Below are 22,452 nucleotides of genomic sequence, written 5' to 3'. Positions count from 1 at the left end.
AAATAGAAAGAATGAATAAGATCTAGCATTTGAAAGAACAACAGGGTGACTATAGTCAATAATAATGTAATTGTACATTTAAAAATAACAAAGAGTATAATTGGATTATTGGATTGTTTGTAACACAGAGGATAAATGCTTGATGCAATGGATACTCCATTTACCCTAATATGATTATTATACATTGCATGCCTGTATCAAAACATCTCCTGTACCCCCAAAATATATATACCTACTATGTACCCATAAAAAAATTTTTTAATGAAAAACAAACAAAAAAATGGCCACACGTGGTGGCTCACATCTGTAATCACAGTACTTTGGGAGGCCAAGGCAGATGGATCACGAGTTCATGAGTTCGAGACCAGCCTGGCTAATATGGTGAAACCCCATCTCTTCTAAACTACAAAAATTAGCCGGGCATGGTGACACGTGCCTGGAATCCCAGCTACTTGGGAGGCTGGGCAGGAGAACTGCTTGAACCCAGGAGGCAGAGCTTGCAGTGAGCCGAGATTGAGCCACTGGACTCCAGCCAGGGGGGCAGAGCAAGTCTCCATCTCAGGAAAAAATAAAAAATAAACAGAAAAAAAAATACAAGTAAATACAGGCAGGGTGCAGTGGCTCACGCCTGTAACCCCAGCACTTTGGGATGCCAAGGCAGGTGGGTCACTTGAGGTCAGGAGTTCAAGACCACCCTGGCCAACATGGTGAAACCTCATCTCTATTAAAAAAAAAATACAAAAAATCAGCTGGCCAACATGGTGAAACCCCTTCTCTACTAAAAATACAAAAATTAGCTGGGCGTGGTGGGCGCCTGTAATCCCAGCACTTTGGGAGGCTGAGGCAGGTGGACCACCTGAGGTCAGGAGTTCAAGACCAGCCTGGCCAACATGGTGAAACCCCGTCCCTGCTAAAAATATAAAAATTAGCTGGGCATGGTGGCACACACCTCCAGCTACTCAGGACGCTGAGGCAGGAGAATCGTTTGAACCCGGGAGGTGGAGGTTGCAGTGAGCAGAGATCGCGCCATTGCACTCCAGCCTGGGCAACGGGGCGAGACTCCATCTCAAAAAAAAAAAAAAAAATTACCAGGCACTGTGGCTCACACCTGTAGTCCCAGCTACTCAGGAGGCTGAGGCAGAAGAATTGCTTGAACCCGAGAGGCAGAGGTTGCAGTGAGGCAAGACTGTGCCTTCATTTCAAAAAAACAACAAAAAAACAAAACAAAAGAAACAAAGGGAGATGGCAGATTATGTAGGAGGTTGTTGCCATGGCAAATTTGCTGTTGGGGTGACCTGGAGGCAGCAGGCAGCAGGTCCTGGTCCTGATTTTTAAAAGTTGCAAATATCAGAAATGGATTAGGGCAGGTAACAATTTTCCTGCCATTCTTAACATTTGCATTTGAAGTTACCAACCTATTATTTCGGCGAATTTTTTTTTTTTTTTTTTTTTTTTTGAGATGGAGTCTCCCTCTTTTGCCCAGGCTGGAGTGCAGTGGCACGATCTTGGCTCACTGCAACTTCTGCCTCCTGGGTTCAAGCGATTCTCCTGCCCTCAGCCTCCAGAGTAGCTGGAGGTGTGTGTGTGCCACCATGCCCAGCTAATTTTTGTAGTTTTAGTAGGGACAGGGTTTCACCATGTTGGCCAGGCTGGTCTCGAACTCCTGACCTCAGGTGGTCCACCTGCCTCAGCCTCCCAAAGTGCTGGCATTACAGGTGTGAGCCACTGTGCCCAGCTATTATTTTCTATTGATCTGCCTATTGATAAGTCACTTCCAGTCTCTGTTATTTTTGTTTTATTTTTATGATGCTGAGTCTCTGAGGTTGTTATTAGTGCTGTTTGTCAGCACTTGTCAATGAGATGTGAGCAGAATTGATATGCTATTTCTGTGCTGAGCTTGTCATTGTTGGTTTGATGACCTACAGAGTTTCCTTTTCCTCTGGCTTAATAACCCACAATGTTCAAGGTGATTGTTGTTCCTTTATACATGTCCCTGAAAGAATACAGTGAAGTTCACTCCCTGCCAAGCCATGATGGATTCGTAGTATGAGCAACAAGTGAATTTTTTTGTTGTTTTAAGCCACTGAGGCTTGGGAGTTTTGTTAAAATAGCAAAACCTAGCTTATCTTCACTAATAGAGCCTTCCTATCCAAGAATATGGTATATCTCTTTTTGTTTTTTTTTTTTTGAGACAGTCTTACTCTGTCACCCAAGCCAATTATACATCATTTTTTTTTGTTGTTCGGGTTTGTGTGTGTGTGTGACCACATATGCACAAAATTTTGATTTTTGTATGTTTATTTTATTTTATTTTTGAAACAGAGTCTCGCTCTGCCGCCCAGGCTGGAGTGCAGTGGTGTGATCTCCGCTCACTGCAAGCTCTGCCTCCCGCATTCACGCCATTCTCCTGCCTCAGCCTCCAGAGTAGCTGGGACTACAGGCGCCCACCACCACGCCCGGCTAATTTTTTGTATTTTTAGTAGAGACGGGGTTTCACCGTGTTAGCCAGGATGGTCTTGATCTCCTGACCTCGTGATACACCCGCTTCGGCCTCCCAAAGTGCTGGGATTACAGGCGTGAGCCACCGCGCCCGGCGATTTTTGTATGTTTAAATAAATGTATAAAACAGATACAGGGCTGGGCGCGATGGCTCACGCCTGTAATCTCCCAGCACTGTAGGAGGCTGAGGTGGGCAGATCACCCAAGGTCAGGAGTTCACCTGGCCTACATGGTGAAACCCCGTCTCTAATAAAAATACAAAAATTAGCTGGGCATGGTGGCGTATGCCTGTAATCCCAGATACTCGGGTGGCTGAGGTAGGAGAATTGCTTGAATCCGGGAGGCAGAGGTTGCAGTGAGCTGAGATGGTGCCACCACTACATTCCATTCTGTATTACTTTTCTTTTCTTTTCTTTTCTTTCTTCTTTTTTTTTTTTTTGGCAGGGTCTGGCTTTGTTGCTCAGCTGGAGTACAGTGGTGCAATCTTGGCTCACTGCAACTTCTGCCTCCCAGACTGAAGCAATCCTTCTACTCAGCCTCCTGAGTAGCTGGGACTATAGGCACACGCCACCACGCCCAGCTAACTTTTTTTTTTGAGACAAAGTCTGGCTCTTGTCCCCCAGGCTGGAGTGCAATGGCACGATATAATACTGTTCAAAGCAGTCTACAGATTCAATGATATTCCTATTAAACTACCAATGTCATTTTTCACTACATTAGAAAAAACTATTGTAAAATTCATATGGAACCAAAAAAGAGCCCAAATAGCCAAAGCCATCCTAAGCAAAAACAACAAAGCTGGAGGCATATTACATTATCCAACTTCAAACTATACTATAAGGCTACAGTAACCAAAACAACATTGTACTGGTACAAAAACAGACACATAGACCAATGGAACAGAATAGAGAACCCGGAAATAAAGCCCCATACCCACAATCATCTAATCGTGGACAAAGTCAACAAAAATAAGCAATGAGGAAAGGACTCTATCCAATAAATGATGCTGGGACAGCTGGCTGGCCATATGCAGAAGAATGAAATTGCATCCCTACCTTTCACCATATACAAAAATTAACTCAAGATGGATTAAAGATTTAAATGTAAGACCTCAAACTATAAAATCCTAGAAGAAAACCTAGGAAATACCATTCTGTTTCTTTTTTATTTTTATTTTTATTTATGTATTAGAGACAGAGTTTTTGCTCTGTTGCCCCAGTTGGAGTGCAGTGGCTCGATCTCACCTCGCTGCAACCTCTGCCTCCTGGGTTCAAGCCATTCTCCTGCCTCAGCCTTGCTAACATCTGCAGAGAAAAGGAATGCTTATCCACTGTTAATAGGAATGTAAATTAGCTTAGCCACTGTGGAAAGTAGTTTGAAGATTTCTTGTTTTTGTGGTGGTGGTGGTTTTGTTTTTGCTTTTTGTTTTGTTTTGTTTTTTAGATGAAGTTTTGCTCTTGTTGCCCACTCCTGGCTAATTTTTGTATTTTTAGTAGAGACAGAATTTCATCATATTGGTCAGGCTGGTCTCGAACTCCTGACCTCAGGTGATCTGCCCGCCTTGGCCTCACACAGTGCTGGGATTACAGGCGTGAGCCATTGCGCCCGGCCTTGTTTTGTTTTTTGACATGGTCTTACTCTCTTGCCCAGCGCAATGATGGCTCACTGCAGTTAAGATCTCCTGGGCTCATGCAATTTTCCCATATCGGCTTCTGAGTAGCTGGGACTACAGGCCTATGCCATCATGCCTGGTTAATTTTTTAATTTTTATTTTTTGTAGGGATAGGGTCTTACTATGTTTCCCAGGCTAGTCTTGAACTCCTGGGCTCAAGTTATCCTCCTGCCCCAGCCTCCCAAAATGTTGGGATTACAGGCCTGAGACAAGATGCCCAGCTGAGATTTCTCAAAGAACTTAAAATAGAACTACCACTTGACCCAGCAATCCCATTACTGGGTATATATTCAAAGGAAAATAAATTATTATACCAAAAAGACACATGCACTTGTCCGCTCATTGCAGCATTATTCACAAAGACATGGAATCAACCTAGGTACACATCAATGGTGGACTGGATAAAGAAAATGTGATATATATACAACATATGGAATACTATGCTGCCATAAACAAGAACAAAATCATGTCCTTTTGCAGCAAATGGATGCAGCTGGAGGCCATTATCCTAAACAAATTAGCAGAATAACAGAAAACCAAATACCGACATTCTTGCTTATAAATGGGAGCTAAATGTTGGGTACACAGGGACATAAAGATGGGAACAACAGACACTGGGGACCACTAGTAGGGGAGAGAGGAAGTGGGACAAGGGTTGAAAAACTACCTATTGGGTACTATGCTCATAACCTGTGTGATGGGATCTCAGCATCATGCAATATAACCATGTAACAAACCTGCATATGTACCCTCTGAATCTAAAGTAAAAGTTGAACTTACTAAAATAAAAAAGAAAAGTTGAATTAAACCAAATTCAATTTGAAAAAAAAAAAAAAGACTGGCTGGGTGTGGTGACTTATCTTGTAATCCTAGTACTTTGGGAGGCCAAGGTGGGTGAATCACTTGAATCCAGGAGTTTGAGACCAGCCTGGCCAACATGGTGAAACCCCATCTCTACAAAAAAAAAAAACAGGCTGGGTGTGGTGGCTCACACCTATAATCCCAGCACTTTGGGAGGCCAAGGCAGGCAGATCACGAGGTCAGGAGAACGAGAGTATCCTGGCTAACACGGTGAAACCCTGTCTCTACTAAAAATGCAAAAAATTAGCTGGGCATGGTGGCGGGCGCCTGTAGTCCCAGCTACTCTGGAGGCTGCGGCAGGAGAATGGCTTGAACCCGGGAGGTGGAGGTTGCAGTGAGCCGAGATTGCACCACTGCACTCCAGCCTGGGTGACGGAGCGAGATTGTGTCTCAAAAAAAAAAAAAGAGAGAGAAAACAAAAACCCATGGATTAGCTGGGTTCGCTGTAGTCCCAGCTACTCAGGAAGCTGAAGCATGAGAATTGCTTGAGCCCGGGAGACAGAGGTTGCAATGAGCCAAGATCGCACCACTGCACCACTGCACTCCAGCCTGGGCAACAGAGCGAGACTCTGTCTCAGAAAACAGCAACAACAGCAACAACAACAAAAAAACCCTGAATGTTCAATTTTGTGAAATAATGTGATTTGAACACTTTATTTTCACATGTATTAAAGAAAATGTGGGCTGGGAAGGTGGCTTATGCTTGTAATCACAGCACCTTGGGAAGCTAAGGCGGGAGGGTTGCTTAAGGCCAGGAATTTCGAGACCAGCCTGAACAACACATGGGGCCCCGTCTTTCTTTTTTCCTGAGATAGGGTCTCGCTATGTTGCCCGTGCTGGAGTGCAGTGGCATGATCACTGTTTACTGCAGTCTCAACTTCCCAGGTTTAAGTTATCCTCCCACTTTAGCCTCCCCAGTAGCTGGGACTACAGGCACGCACCACCACACCTGGCTAATTTTTAAACTTTTTGTAAAGATAGGGTCTCCTGTTGCCCAGGCTGGTCTTGAATTCCTAGCCTCAAATGATCCTACCACCTTGGCATCCCAAAGTGCTGGGATTACAGTTGTCAGCCACTGCACCCAGCCTGACTCCATCATTAAAAAAAAAAATTATCTAGTCTTGGTGGTGTGTACCTGTAGTCCCAGCTACTTGGAAGACTGAGACAGGAGGACTGCTTGAGCCCAGGAGTTCAAGGATGTGGTGAGTTACGATCATGTTGTGCCACTGCACTCCACCCTGGGTGACAGAGCGAGACCTTGTCTCAAAAAAAAAAAAGTCAGGAGCGTGGCTCACGCCTGTAATCCCAGCACTTTGGGAGGCTGAGGCGGCTGGATCACGAGATCAGGAGATCGAGACCATCCTGGCTAACATGGTGAAACCCTGTCTCTACTAAAAATACAAAAAAAACTAGCCAGATGTGATAGCATGTAGCTGTAGTCCCAGCTACTCAGGAGGCTGAGGCCGGAAAATTGCTTGAACCCAGGAGGCAGAGGTTGCAGTGAGCCAAGATCATGCCACTCACTGCACTCCAGCCTGGGCAACAGAGCAAGACTCTGTCTTCAAAAAAAAAAAAAAAAAAAAAAAGGAGATTTTTTTTTCCTTAGTTCTATTAATATAATTATATTAAACCATCATTGCATTCCTGGCATAAATCCTATTTGTTCTACATGTAACCTTCTTTGTTTTTTTTGTTTTGTTTTGTTTTTGTTTTTTTTAAGACAGATTCTCACTTGGTTGCCCAGGCTGGAGTGCAGTGGCATGATCTCAGCTCACTGCAACCTACGCCTCCCAGGTTCAAGCAATTCTCTTGCATCAGCCTGTTTCAGCCTCCAGAGTAGCTGGAATTACAGGTGCGCCGCCGCCATGCCCGGCTATTTTTTTTTCCTTCTTTGAATGTATTGTAGAATCACTATATTTTATTAAGGATTTTTCTCATTCATATTCATGAGTTAAGTTTGGCAGGCGGTTTACTTCTTATGGTATTATCTTTGTGAAGTTTTGGTATAATCTTAAGCTTGCATCCTTAAAAAATGTGGAAGTTTATCTTTTGTGCTCTGAAACAATTTAATAGTAAAATCAGCTGTTCTTTTAAGGTTTGGCAGATTTCCCCTATGATATTACACTGGCTTAGTACTTTTTGAAGGGAGTTCTTTGACAGCTTTCTCTCAATTTTATTTTATTTTTTCGAGATGAAATCTTGCTCTGTTGCTCAAGCTGGAGTGCAGGGGCACGATCTCAGCTCATTGCAACCTCCGCCTCCTGGGTTCAGGGAATTCTCCTGCATCAGCCTCCTGAGTAGCTGGGATTACAGACGCACATCACTACGCCCAGCTAATTTTTGTATTTTTAGTAGAGACAGGGTTTCACCATGTTGGCCAGGCTGGTCTCGAACTCCTGACCTCGTGATCTGCCCACCTTGGCCTCCCAAAGTGCCGGGATTACAGGTATGAGCCACTGCGTCAGGTCGCTCTCTCAATTTTTAGGATTCATTTAGATTTATTGAAGACTTTGAGAACCTAAGTAGCATAGTCTGACCTGTCTCAGTAAAATCATTTAAAAATATGACTTTATACAATCATAATCTTAATCCCATCGAGGATCAATTCATTTTTTCAGAAAGCTCTTCTCTAATATTTAATGTTATAATAACAAAATCACAGACAGATGCAACAACAAATAAAATACTGACAGATTAAAAATTTTATGACAAGGATGGCTAGGTCAAGAAGATTCTAATATTATATGTGAGAGAAAAATATTACAGTAATATAAACTGTTTTTGAATAAAGATTTCTCTAGAGGCTCTGTAAGTGAAGAATTCTACATTTAAGTGCTAAAATATAGTTTTAGAATTGTATTCCTACAGGATCGGTGAAATATATCTGAGAAGAGATGACAGGGAAGATGTAAAATTAGAAAAGATGAGCTGGGCGCAGTGGCTCATGCCTGTAATCCCAGCACTTTGGGAGACCAAGGCAGGCGGATCACCTGAGGTCAGGAGTTTGAGACTAGCCTGGCCAACAAGACAAAACCCCATCTCTACTAAAAATACAAAAATTAGCTGGTCATGATGGCATGCACCTGTAATCCTGGCTACCTGGGAGGCTGAGGCAGGATAATCGCTTGAACTTGAGAGGCAGAGGTTGCAGTGAGCCAAGATCATACCATTGCACTCCAGCCTGGGCAACAGAGCAAGACTCTGTCTCAAAAAAAAAAAATTAGAAAAGATGATGATAATTAGACATTTGTTTCCATATATATTGAAGAAAGTTCTCAATAGTACTAGATGTTGTGCTCTTTAGATAGCATCACTTAATTCATCAACTTTTTTTTTTTTTTTTAAAGAGACAGGGTCTTGCTCTATCAACCAGGCTGGAGTGCAGTGGTGTGATCATAGCTCACTGTAGCCCCAAACTCCTGGGCCGAAGCGACCTGTGTGTGCCATCATGCCCAGCTAATTTTTGATATTTTTTAAGAGATGGATCTCCCTCTGTTGCCCAGACTGGTCTTGAACTCCTGGGCTCAAGCAATCCTCCTGCCTTGGCCTCTCAAGTTACTGGGATCACAGGTGTGAGACACCGAGCTCGGCCCATCAACATTTAAAAAATATCCACTACTTGTGGGGACTGTGTTAGGTGCAGGGACTAGAAGGTAGAAGGATACAAAAATGGATAAGCTACATCCCTGTTTTCAATGCACCTAGTCTCCTCAGAGAGACAGTCACACGAAGAGATGATTATATCGTATGATGTGGAAAGCACAATAATGGCGCATGTGCAGTTATAGAAGAGGACTGAGGAGAGGCGGGAGTTAGGTACAGCTTCTGGGAGTTCAGACCTCTGAACTGTGCCTCAAAGAACCAGTAAAAGTCAGTAAGACAGGCAGGGCACTGTGGCTCACACCTGTAATCCCAGCACTTTGGGAGGCCGAGGTGGGTGGATTGCTTAAGGTCAGGAGTTTGAGACTGGCCTGAGCAACATGGTGAAACCCTGTCTCTACTAAAAATAAAAAACTTAGCCAGGCACGATGGCGGGTGCCTGTAATCCCAGCTACTTGGGAGGCTGAGGCAGGAGAATCACTTGAACCCAGGAGGCGGTGGTTGCAGTGAACCGAGATTGCGCCACTGCACTCCAGCCTGGGTGACAGAGTAAGACTCTGTCTCAAAAAAAGAAAAAGTCAGGAAAACAGAGAAGTCAGAGAGTGTAGCAGTGTAAAGAAAGGCAGCAGGAAGAAGCTCTGTGTGTGTGTGTGTGTGTGTGTGTGTATGTGTGTAAGTACTTTGTGGCTGGTACTTAGAACACAAAGAATAAGCAAAATGTAGTAAGAGATGAGACTGGAAAGATAAAAGAGGCAAGATAAAAGAAAATCCTAAATCACATGCTAAGGAACCTGTATTTCATTCCGTACTTAATAGAGGATAACTAAAGAATTCTTAGCAAGGGAAGTAAAATGCCAGTAATGTGGAAGACAGATTTAAGAAGAGTAAAGCTCATACAGAGGCATAAATTAGGACTAGATGGCATCTACCTAAACGTTTTGAAAGAATATAAGGGTGAGAGTAGAATTACTAGGAAAATATTTACAGTTGTTTTAAAAGGATTCTATGCTAAGGTGATATATGAACAGTGTAACTCCTACCAAACAAGGGCATCCATGCCAGGCAAACTGGTGAAGTCTAAATAAAAAGTAAAATCAACCCGGTCTGGTGGCACACACCTGTAATCCCAGCACTTTGGGAGGCCAAGGTGGAGGAATTGCTTGAGCCTAGGAGTTCGAGACCAGCCTGGGCAACATAGTGAGACCCTGTCTCTACAAAAATTATAAAAATTAGCCAGGCGTGGTGGTATGTATGCCTGTGGTCCCAGCTACTTGGTAGGCTGCAGTGGGAGGATCACGTGAGCCTGAGAGGTTAAGGTTGCAGTGAGCCGTGGATGCACCACTACACTCCAGCCTGGGCAACACAGTGAGACCCTGTCTCAAAAAAAAAAATTACTACAGTCTTGAAACAGTAAAAATGGATAGACTAAAGGAAATATAAATTTTGTAGGAGAATCATGCTAACCTAATCTGGAACTGTTGGAGGAAACACTGTATGGACAAGGAGAAATTAAATGAAAATAAATTATGTAAATTTAGTTATGTGCATACAGGGGCTTATAATGCATCTACAACAAACACAAACTTCAGATATATTATTGCATTTAACTGGAAGAACGGGAATCAGGTTCAGAAAGTTCATCCTATTTGCCCAAATCACACAGCTAATAAGTGGTAGAAGTGAATTTTTAAAAATCCATTTCCAAAGTCTATATAGTATACTATACTACCTATTGTACTACACTGTCTTAAAGTAGTAACTGTAATGGTTTTTATATTCAAATCCTAATCATGCTTTCTCTTAAACATAGACTTTGAAGTCAAGCAGATCTTGGTTCAAATTTCCAGAACTTCTCTGAGACTTCAATGTGTTGCATGTAAAATGGATATAATAATATTTACTTCAAAGAATGGTTGAGGCCAGGCATGGTAGCTCACACCTGTAATCCCAGCACTTTGGGAGACTGAGGCAGGTGAATCACCTGAGGTCAGGAGTTCGAGACCAGCCTAGCCAACACGGTGAAACCCCGTCTCTGCTAAAAATAACAAAAATTAGATGGGCGTGGTGGTGCAGCCTGTAATCTTAGCTACTCGGGAGGCTGAGGCAAGAGAATTGCTTGAACCCTGGAGGTGGAAGTTACAGAGAGTTGGGATTGCACCATTGTACTCCAGCCTGGGCAACAAGAGCGAAACTCTGTCTCAAAATAAAATAAAATGAAAGGTTGAAAGGGTTAAATAAAATAACATATGTAGTTTGCAGCACAACAGCAGTGGTAGAGCAGTAGTATTACCAGAGTAGATGCTCAGTAATATAAAGAATCTCTGTCTAAAAATCAATATTCCTTAGGACGGGGCAATGTTTTATCAATGTAAGTGGGATTGGCTAAGACAGTGGAAACAAAAGGTAAGGAGGATGAATAGCCATGATTCTAGATAGAGGCTTTTAAATAATAAGATACCCCCATGGTTACTACTGGATTGAATATTCAGATTTTGTTTGTTTGTTTGTTTGTTTGTTTGTTTTTAGACAGAGTCTTGCTCTGTCGCTAGGCTAGAATGCAGTGGCGCCATCTCGGCTCACTGCAAGCTCCACCTCCCAGTTTCAAGGAATTTTCCTGCCTCAGCCTCCCGAGTAGCTGGGACTACAGGTGCTTGCCACCACGCCCAGCTAATTTTTGTATTTTTAGTAGAGACGGGGTTTCACCATGTTGGCCAGGATGGTCTCGATCTCTTGACCTTGTGATCTGCCCGCCTCAGCCTCCCAAAGTGCTGGGATGACAGGCATGAGCCACCGCACCCGGCCTTCAGATTATTAAAAATGAATTCTCTCACCAGGCTCATGCCTATAATCCCGGCACTTTGGAAACCGAGGTGGGCGGATCACTTGGTCCCAGGAGTTAAAGACCAGGCTGAGCAATATGGTAAAATCCCATCTTTACTTAAAAAAAAAAAAAAAAAAAAATTGGCAGGCCTGACGGTGTGCCTGTAGTCCCAGTTACCGAGGGGGCTGTGGCGGGAGGATGGTTTGAGCTCACAAGGTCAAGGCTGCAGTGAGCCAAGATCATGCCACTGCACTCCAACCTGGGTGACAAAGAGAGACCCTGTCTAAAAAAAAAAAAAAAAAAAAAAAAGAATTATCTCTAAAACTACATCCAACAATAAAGTCCCTAAGTTTGAAGTTAAACTTTTCCAAGCAGTGAAATATGATTTCAATAAGAAAAAATGATAAGGAAATCTCAAAAGCCTGTGTAATTAGACAGAAAAATGTCAGGAAATATTTGGTGTGAAGGGGCTTATTGGAAAATTAAAAAATCTGATATGTTTAAATATTAAATACAAAGATAATAATTTAAGTATTAAATGATCCATATATATAGTAGGTTCTAAAGTATTCATTATAACCCACAAAAGAAACCTAAGAGCTAAGAATTATTCTTTCTCTCTTCTCTCTCAATATAGATAGAGATGGATAGATAAATAAAATCTCAGGTAAATCTTACTGATTCACCTGAGGCGCTATATATATATGCATGTATATAAAATACATATATTCAGAAAAATATCTTTGAGTCCCCATCATCTACCAAAAAAAAAAAAAAAAAAAAAGAGAAGATCCAAACTCCTTAACATACCTTTGAAAGCCTTTCATCTCGGCCGGGCGCGGTGGCTCACGCCTGTAATCCCAGCACGCTGGGAGGCCGAGGCGGGCGGATCACGAGGTCAGGATATCGAGACCATCCTGGCTAAAACGGTGAAACCCCGTCTCTACTAAAAATACAAAAAATTAGCCGGGCGTAGTGGCTGGCGCCTGTAGTCCCGGCTACTTGGGAGGCTGAGGCAAGAGAATGGCGTGAACCTGGGAGGCGGAGCTTGCAGTGAGCCGAGATCCCGCCACTGCACTCCTAGCTGGGCGACAGAGCAAGACTCCGTCTCAAAAAAAAAAAAAAAAAGAAAGCCTTTCATCTTTCATAATCCATCCATTCTAGTCTCATCCCCCACTATATCCTTTCACATATCTGTGGTCAAAAACCCTAGACTGCTCATCACTCTCAAAATATAACTTTCGTTTTCTTACCTTTGTTTATAGGATTTCTCCACCTGGACTTCCTCATCCCCTTCTTTCCTGTTCTGTTTGTAAGCACAATGGTTTTCAAACTTTAGTAAAGTAAGAGTTACCTGAGATTTTAAAATGCAGATTCCTGAAGCCTACCACTAAGATTTTGATTCAAAAGGTATGGAGAAGTACCTTGGAACCTGCATTTTCAACAAGCACCCCACCCGTCTCCCCCGTATGATTCAGTCTAGGTGATCAGAGTCCGCACCTTGAAAAATATTGGCATTGTGGAAGAAAGAAGTTCTGGGCTTGCTTCTCGAATCTACCATTTATGAATTCTGGGACATTAGAAAAAATACTTAACTTTGCTCAGATTTCTTTTCCTCTTCTGTAGAATGAGGATGGCAAAACTCTGTTTAGGACCACCAAAATGTGGTGGAATACATTATAGGAGGGCAGTAGGGAGAGAGAGAAAGGGAGAATCTTTTTATGACTGTCCCTCAAAATTCTGCTTGACACCTTCCTATAAAGCCTTCTTTATTACTCTTTTTTTTTTTTTTTCTGAGACGGAGTCTCACTCTGTCACCCAGGCTGGAGTGCAATGGTGTGGTCTCGGCTCACTGCAACCTCCACCTCCCAGGTTCAAGTGATTCTCCTGCCTCAGCCTCCTGAGTAGCTGGGACTATAGGCGCCTGCCACCACACCCGGCTAATTTTTGTATTTTTTAGTAGAGACAGGGTTTCACCATGTTGGTCAGGCTGGTCTCGAGTCCCTGACCTCGTGATCTGCCCACCTCGGCCTCCCAAAGTGCTGGGATTACAGGCGTGAGCCGCTGCGCCCGGCCTTATTACCCTTACTAGAATTAACTATGCTTTCCTTTTTGCTCCTGCAGCCTATTTATTTAGCATTTATTTCATTCTATTTCTTTTTTTTTTAACAAGTAATGTAGTCTCCTGTTCTGGATTATAAGTGCTTTTGAAGGCAAGGACACTGTCTTTTCCCTAATTGTATTAAGTACTTTCTATGTGTCATTTTTTTAAGATAGGATCTCACTCTGTTGCCCAGGCTGGAGTGCAGTGGCACGATCTCGGCTCACTGCGACCTCTGTTGCCTGGGTTCAAGTGATTCTTCTGCCTCAGCCTCCCGAGTAGCTAGGATTACAGTCACCTGCCACCGCGCCTGGCTAATTTTTGTGTTTTTAGTAGAGACAGGGTTTCACCATGTTGGCCAGGCTGTTCTTGAACTCCTGACCTTGTGATCCGCCAGCCTTGGCTTCCCAAAGTGCTTGGATTACAGGCGTGAGACACTGCACCTGGCCTTACCTTCTATGTGTCTTACACATATCTATACATATGAAAAAAATGATCTATCTTATCCCCTAAGGTAATTTTTATTACAAATAGCCACATTTAACTATTTTTTTTAGGAGTTGGAGTCTTGCCCTTAACAAAAAGGTGAATGTAGTGGCGTGATCATAACTCACTGCAGCCTCGAACCCCCTAGGCTCAAGCAACCTTCTCACCTTAGCCTCCTGAGTGGCTGTGTCTACAGGTATGTGCCACCATTCCCAGCTATTTTTATTTTGTAGAGATGGAGTCTTACTATATTGCCCAAGCTGGTCGCAGACTCCTGGCCTCAAGCGATCCTCCCACCTCAGCCGCCCAAAGTGCTGGGATTACAGGCATGAGCCACTTCACCTGGCATAACTTTTAAAATATATTAAAATAATTGTAAGCAACACTATTTTAACACTGGAAACTTTGTGAAGACTTAGTGAAAATTTTGATAATCATATAGATTTTTGAAGGTTCGTTCACAGGAACTGGATTAAAGTCTTATTAAGCAAGCTTCCCATCCTTCTCTACTTACTGGGGATGATGAGAGAATTGAAAGAAACTGAGGACAGGTTGGGCATAGTGGCTCACTCCTGTAATCCCAACATCTTGGGAGGCCGTGGCGGGAGGATCGCTTGAGGTCAAGAGTTCAAGACCAGCCTGGACAACATGGCAAAATCCCATCTCTACTAAAAATACAAAAATTAGTTGGGCGTGGTGGTGCACACCTGTATTCCCAGCTACTTGGGAGGCTGAGGCATGAGAATTACTTGAACCCATGAGGCAGAGGTTGCAATGAGTCAAGATCACACCACTGCACTCCAGCCTGGGCAACAGAGTGAGACTGTCTCAAAAAAATAAAATAAAAAAAAAAAAAAGGCCATGCTCAGTGGCTCACGACTGTAATCCCAGCACTTTGGGAGGCCAAGGAAGGTGGATCACGAGGTCAGGAGTTTGAGACCAGCCTGATCAACATGGAGAAACCCCGTCTCTACTAAAAATACAAAAATTAGCTGGGCATGGTGGTGCATGACTGTAGTCCCAGCTACTCGGGAGGCTGAGGCAGGAGAATTTCTTGAATCCAGGAGGTGGAGGTTGCAATAAGCCATGATCGCACCATTGCACCTTCAGCCTGGGCAACAAGATCGAAACTCCGTCTCAAAAAAAAAAGAAACTGAGGACAAGTTTGCTGAAGTAGGGTCTGCAACTATTATCATTCTAATTTTTATTAATCTTTTCAAGGAACAACATAGTGAAACGGCTAAAAGCCATCCAAAATACTGGGAAAGGCTATGAGGCCAGGAACCTCCACGTGATGCTGAGCAGACTTGATGACTACGGGAAAAAGGTGATGCAGGTCTGGACTGAGAAGCAGAAGTCTCTAGGGCAGAAACGGAATCAGTGCCTGAAGAAAATGATACATGTATTCAATCAGGTAACCTGCTTTCCATTCCCTCCGTCCAGCATATTGTAAAAACATGAAAGTGGTAAGCTTTGTAAATGACATTTACCTGGAGACACCATGTCATATTGCTTTCCTGGGCTGCTGTAGCAAATTACCACAAACTTCATAGCTTAAAACAACAGAAATTTACTCTCTCACAGTTCTAGAGGCCAGAAGTTAGTGAAATCAGGGTGTCTGCCGGGTTGGTTCCTTCTAGAAGCTCTGAGAGGGCATTCTGTTGCATGCTTCTCTCCTAGATTGTGGTGGCTATGGGCAATCCTTAGCATTCCTCAGTTTGTAGCCACATAATTCCAATCTCCACCTCGGTCTTTCAAATGGCCTTTTTTTTTTTTGAGACAGTCTTGCTCTGTCTCCCAGGGAGTGCAGTGGCACTATTTTGACTCGCTGCAACCTCCACCTCCTGGGTTCAAGCGATTCTCCTGATTCAGCCTCCTGAGTACATGGGATTACAGGCGCCCACCACCATGCCCAGCTAAATTTTGTGTTTTTAGTAGAGATGGGGTTTCACCATGTTGGCCAGGCTGATTTCGAATTCCTGACCTCAGGTGATCCACCTGCCTCGACCTCCCAAAGTGTTGGGATTACAGGCGTAAGCCACCACGCCTGGCCTGAGTTCTAATAATAAATATTACAAGCTGTGGTTCTAGAAACATTTTATATCTGTATATCCTTCTCTTTCCATAACATCGATTAATTTATAAGATTAGTTTACTTGCTACTTTGGAAGGTACAGAGAGGCTTCTCATCAGAGTCTAATCCAAGTCAAAAATATATTGTAAATTTTCCAGGACCGTTATATTTTATTTTATTATTTATTTATTTATTTTTGAGACGAGGTCTCACTGTGTCACCCAGGCTGGAGTGCAGTGGCATGATCTTGGTTCACTGCAAACTTCGCCTCCTGGGTTCAAGTGATTCTCCTGCCTCACCCTCCCAAGTAGTTGGGATTACAGGTGCCCACCACCACGCCTGGTTAATTTTTGTGTTTTTAGTAGAGATGGGGTTTCACCATGTTGGCCAGGCTGGTCTTGGACTCCTGACCTCAAGTGATTCGCCCACGGCAGCCTCCCAAAGTGCTGGGATAGAGGTGTGAGCCACTGCACTCGGCCCAGAACAGTTATATTCTAAATATTACAGCTCTTTGTAAAAAAAAATAAATATGCTCCTTTTTTTTGATTTGGCAAATATGGCCAATGTACATAGAGTAAAACAAGATGGGTTGGCAGCAACATGCGTTACCTAACAGGAATCACAATGCCTAGGGCATTTCAGAGGAGGAATAAGGGTCTGGGGCCAGGGAAGCCAGAATCCACAGGATGAGGTATGGGTATAAAGGCTTGGAGACAGGAGACAAAAAAAGCAAAAGGGATAAGAGGTTAGATATGAATGAATACTTTGCACTGAATCAGCATAGTGGTCAAGATGGCTAGCTCCGCTACCAGATTGTCTGGGTTCAAATCAGGCTAGCCACATACTAGCTAAGTGACTTTATGCAAGCCGCTTACATTTTCTGAGGCTCAGATTCTCCTGCTGTAAGACAAGGGTAATAATAATACATACCGCATAAGGTTGTTATAAATACCAAATCAGCTAATATATGGAAAATGCTTAGTTTAGTGTCTGACATTCAGTAAGTATTTAGTAAATGCTGGCTGTCATTACAGTTGCATACTGCTTCACAATTTATAAAGTGCTTCCATATATACTGTGTTTTACAATTCTCACAACAACCCTGTGTTATTATCCCTGTTGTAGAAATGAGGAGAAAGAAGTGCAGCTAAATTAAGCAACTATCTCAAAGTCTCACAGCAAGAAAATGAGAGGACCAGGACTTGAGCTTAAGTAGGACCAAGATTTTTACGTAGCAGAGCTGCCACCTCTGAAATGACGCATGTTGGAGGTGGGTGGAGTAGGGAGAGGATTTGCAAATCCATGGAAAAGGAGGAGTCACAGTTTAGTCTAGGGCCAGCTCTGAAGACCCTTCTAAAGATTCTGTCTCTTTTTGTGGTTTCCTTTTTCTGATCTATTTTTTTTTATAGCTCAAAAAGATATATGAATTGAATCTTAGTCAACCTATCCCCTTAATTGTTGAAGAAAAGCAGATACCTGCCTCTACCACATTTGTTCAAAAGCCATTCTTAAAATTACTAATGGAAGACGACAGAACCTCTGACATATTCAAGAAATTTAGGTATGTGCTAGAAAGACTGATACTAAACTTTGTTTGGATGATATGTGGGACCTAATTTTTTTTCCCTGCCCAAGAACTTCCCTTTCTCCACAATCATCAAATGGTGCAAGGGAGAGTCTAAAGGAGTATTAGGCTGGGCGCGTAGGCTCACGCCTGTAATCCCAGCACTTTGGGAGGCCGAGGTGGGTGGCTCATCTGAGGTTGGGAGTTCAAGACCAGCCTGACTAACATGGAGAAACCCCATCTCTACTAAAAAAAGTACAAAATTAGCCTGGCATGGTGGCACATGCCTGTAATCCCAGCTAGTCAGGAGGCTGAGGCAGGAGAATCGCTTGAACCTGGGTGGCAGAGGTTGCGGTGAGCCGAGATCGTGCCATTGCACTCCAGCCTGGGCAACAGCGAAACTCTGTCTCAAAAAAAAAAAAAAAAAAGGAGTATTAATTCCCTTAGCTAAGTTGGCAAGAGGTTAATTTACATATATTTCTACTTAAATATTTAACATTGGATTTTGAGTTCCTCTAAAAATAAAGCTGATTCTTTCTTACTAAAAAACAAATTCTTTTAAGAATATTTAATAAAGAAATTTAGAAGCATTATCTTCTCTTTTTCTTCTATTTTTTTTTAAGGAGGCAGGAGCTTTGGGAAGGAAGGGGGAAAGTTATGTGGTCTCTCTATGCCATGAAACTAAAATGGTAGTTTTAAAATGGATTACTAGGTTAAGCCATGAAAATGCAGCTTTGGTAACTCAGCAAATTCTGCTTTTTCATCCATCTCTCTGTCAAAGTGGGCATAGCTAATGCTGGTCAGTGCAAGGGGAGGGCATTATAGGACGAGGTGGCAGTGAAGAGGGGAGAATAAGATATATTTTGATGGGCTATGGAGCTCAGGAGAATTTGGCGTTCCCAATTTATGCTCTCTGATTCTGTAGACAACAAGAGGACCAGACAGAGGCCATCTGGAATGTTGATCTGTCCACTTCAAGCTTCCCAATAGCAGAGAAGACATCTATGCATTCACTCTGGGCCCAGCTGGGTGGGTACCCAGATATTCCCAGGCTGCTTCAGTTAGAAGTGCAGTCTACCTTCCGAAAATCTCTTGCATCCCTCCAATCACGGTAAGTTGTGGACTGGAAGCACTCTGGTAATTGGGCCTTTGATCATATACCTTTTGGTTCCCTAACTTGACTTTCTCCTGTAGCACCAGGTACATCAGCCAAAAGTAATGTTTGGTATGAGGTTAGACTCACACCAGTCATAAAATAGTACAGGTAAATTCAGCATTAGTCTGTTAGTGTTTCTCATCATAGGCCTATAGATGTCACCATTGAATAATGTAAAACAAACAAAAAACCAGTTATAGTACCATGAACCTAATCTAACACTAGCTAGGTCCACTTTTAATTCCATCCTTAGGGATTTGTTAATAGAAGTACCAGAAAGACCATTGTAGAATGTTTTTCTCCATATTATGATTCAGTGACATGACCTTAGGTGCAATTATCATATCTAGACCCAAATTGAGTAAATTAGGTGTTTATTTCCTAGGATACACTGAAGAGATGACTCCACATTTCCAAAATCTGTTGAACCAGATTCTCACTTAAACCACTAGAAATTATTCCAGACGAAATAAGGGCTTTAGAGTTTGCATTAACTCTTTCAGGACAGATAATTATTTAATATTCTAAATCAAGAATTTAGAAAATTGAACTTTTGTTAACCTGCAAGAGTTCACAGGAGCAGTCTGATTTATTTTGGTGAAATCTAAGTTCTCACGTAAGAAGTAGTGTTAGGCCAGGTGCGGTGGCTCATGCCTGTAATCCCAGCACTTTGGGAGGCCAAGGCGGGTGGGTCACCTGAGGTCAGGAGTTTCAGACCAGCCTGGCCAACATAGTGAAACCCTGTCTCCACTAAAAATACAAGATTAGCCGGGCATGATGGTGGACGTCTGTAATCCCAGCTACTCAGAGGCTGAGACAGGAGAATTGCTTGAACCCAGGAGGCGGAGTTTGCAGTGAGCCCAGACTGTGCCACTGCACTCCAGCCTGGGCAATAGAGTGAGATTCTGTCTCAAAAAAAAAAAAAGTAGTGTTAATTCACAAATTTGTCCAGGTGGCAGACATCATAAAATAAGACATTTAAAATTCTATAATACAGCAAAATATTACTATTTGATGTATACAGTATAAAGTCATATATCATGAGCATGAGTTTATGGAAAAAAGTTATTAAACCAAATGTAACCATTAAGTTGAATAAGCATGACTCATAGGTTATAATCAGAAAGCAACATTTTTTCTGGTCTCCGATTTTCCCTTTTATAGCGATTAAATTAATTAATTTAGGTTATTTTGAGGGATAATATTGCTAATTTAATGATTATAGGGCTTTGGGACAAAATACATAAGTTTTTAAGTTTCATTTTCCTTACATTGCATTACTAGCTTCAAGTGTCAGATATCCTTCTGACCTAACCACTTCTTACTCATGCTAAATCCCTGCAGACTCTTATTTCCAGTTTACTATTTTATTTTTATTTGTTTATTTATTTTCGAGACAGAGTCTCCCTCTGTCATCCATGCTAGAGTGCAGTGGTGCAATCTCGGCTCACTGCAACCTCTGCCTCCTGGGTTCAAGCAATTCTCCTGCCTCAGCCTCCCCAAGTACCTGGGACTACAGGTGCATGCCAGCATGCCCAGCTAATTTTTTTTGTATTTTTAGTAGAGATGAGGTTTCACCATGTTGGCCAGGCTGGTCTTGAACTCTTGACCTCAGGTGATCCACCTGCCTTGGCCTCCCAAAGGGCTGGGATTACAGGCGTGAGCCACCGTGCCCGGCCTGGACATGTTTTAAAACCTACTTCGAGGCCAGGAGTGGTGGCTCATGACTGTAATCCAGCACTTTGAGAGGCTGAGGCAGGTGGATCACTTGAGGCCAGGAGTTCGAGACCAGCCTGGCCAACTTGGTGAAACCCTGTCTCTACTAAAAATACAAAAAATTAGCTGGGCATGGTGGCACACACCTGTAGTCCCAGCTACTCAGGAGTCTGAGGCATGAGAATGGCTTGAGTCTGGGAGGCAGAGGTTGCAGTGAGCCGAGATCGCGCCACTGCACTCCAGCCTGGGCAACAAAGACTCTCTCAAAATAAAAAATAAAATAAAATAAAAAATAAAACCTACTGTATGTTTCATTAAACAGTACATCTTTGAAATTTTTCTATGCTAATAAATATAGAGCTACATCATCATTTTGTTGATTGCGTGATATTCATTGTAGATCTGTATTTTTGTTTGTTTTTAGAGATGTGGTCTTGCTCTGTCATTGAGGCTAGAGTGCAGTGGCACAATCATAGCTCACTGTAACCTTGAACTTCTGGGGTCAAGTGATCCCCTCCTGCTTTAGTCTCCCAAGTAGCTGGGATTACAGGCACACCTGGCCCATTGTATAGATATATTGTAATTTATTGAATTGTTCTCCTACTGATAGAAATTTGGATATTTTTCAACATTGCAAACAATGCTACACCAAATATCTTTGAAGTACTTTGTATATTTATATAATTATTTTCCTATGAAAATTCCATTAAAATAATATTCAGTTTTTTCCAATTGCATAAGTAATGCATGTTCACTGAAAATTTAAAAAATACAGACAGGTCTATCCTTGGAAATAACAATCATTAATTATCAATATTTAAGCCATGTTCTAACTTTAGGTTTAAGAATACAGTCTAATAAGCAATAAGCTATTTTCAAGTCCTTTTCTTCCTGATTTTGGGTCTTCAAGGCGTTCTGTCACCTTTATGTAACTTTATATATATGGATTGCAGGCCAGGCACAGTGGCTCACACCTGTAATCCCAGCACTTTGGGAGGCCAAGGCAGGTAGATTGCTTGAGCTCAAGAGTTCAAGAGCAGCCTGGGCAACATGGCAAGACCCCAGTCTGTACCAAAAGTACAAAAAAAACAGCCAGGTGTGGTGGTGTGCACCTGTGGTCCCAGCTACTTGGGAGGCTGAGGTGGGAGGATTGCTTGAGCCCAGGGAGCAGAGGTTGCAGTGATCTGAGATGGCACCACTGTACTACAGCCTGTGTGACAGTAGGAGATCCTGTCTCAAAAAAAAAAAAAAAAGGATTACATACAGATTTTACTAGTTTATCTTTGTGAGTTCTGGAGGCACTTTTGTTTTCCCTTTGACTCACTTATATTCCCACAAATGTGTTTAAAGCAGTTTATAATGAGGTTAATTTTCTTGTCTCATTTCCAGGGTTAAGAAGATTCCCAAATGACTGTAAAATTAAATACAAGCATGTTGAAAGTACATTCCAGTATCTTTCAGTAAAATGCCTATTTTGTTCTCTTTTGTGCGTATATATTGCTTTGTCTTTCCTTTGCTTTTATATTCTCCCTGTAGTTCTTCAGGTTGAACATCTTCATTTCTGGACTACTACTATGACCACTCAAGAAAGAGTATCTTCTGCTCTAGATTACTGGAAACACAAAGCAACAACCCTGGGGTAGGCTGAGTCATGAAAGGGACATCATTATGGGCCCCTAACATGATGGCAAAGTGGCACAATCTGCCTCCCCCAGTCTAAACCCGAAGATGCCTCAGAAGGAAGAAATAAATGAGTATAATGAAGGAAACTAAAAACCAGCAGACACCCCTGAAGAATTAGAAGGTGGTTATGATTGGTAATGAAGGGAAATCATAATGTTACCAGTAGAGGGTTGTGACTGCAAGTTGTCCAGGTTCTTGGCATTTTGAACAAAGAATTGG

General features: G+C 42.5%; 1 protein-coding gene across 1 annotated transcript in view; it reads left to right on the top strand.

Annotated features, from left to right (window-relative positions):
- The window catches only part of FAM186A (family with sequence similarity 186 member A), a 70,406-nt gene extending 48,371 nt beyond the window's left edge, over nucleotides 1–22,035 (top strand). The window contains exons 9-12 of the mRNA XM_054445584.1: nucleotides 15,262–15,454; nucleotides 17,524–17,675; nucleotides 18,604–18,789; nucleotides 21,940–22,035. Of these exons, the coding sequence (XP_054301559.1) occupies nucleotides 15,262–15,454; nucleotides 17,524–17,675; nucleotides 18,604–18,789; nucleotides 21,940–21,961 (553 nt within the window). The 3' untranslated portion in view covers nucleotides 21,962–22,035. The remainder of the gene's footprint in view (nucleotides 1–15,261; nucleotides 15,455–17,523; nucleotides 17,676–18,603; nucleotides 18,790–21,939) is intronic.
- The last annotated feature ends 417 nt before the right edge of the window (nucleotides 22,036–22,452 follow it).

This window comes from Pongo pygmaeus, chromosome 10, assembly GCF_028885625.2.
Source record: "Pongo pygmaeus isolate AG05252 chromosome 10, NHGRI_mPonPyg2-v2.0_pri, whole genome shotgun sequence".
NCBI lineage: Eukaryota > Metazoa > Chordata > Mammalia > Primates > Hominidae > Pongo > Pongo pygmaeus.
Note: the sequence above shows the minus strand (reverse complement) of the source record. Positions and strands in the feature narration are given on the sequence as shown.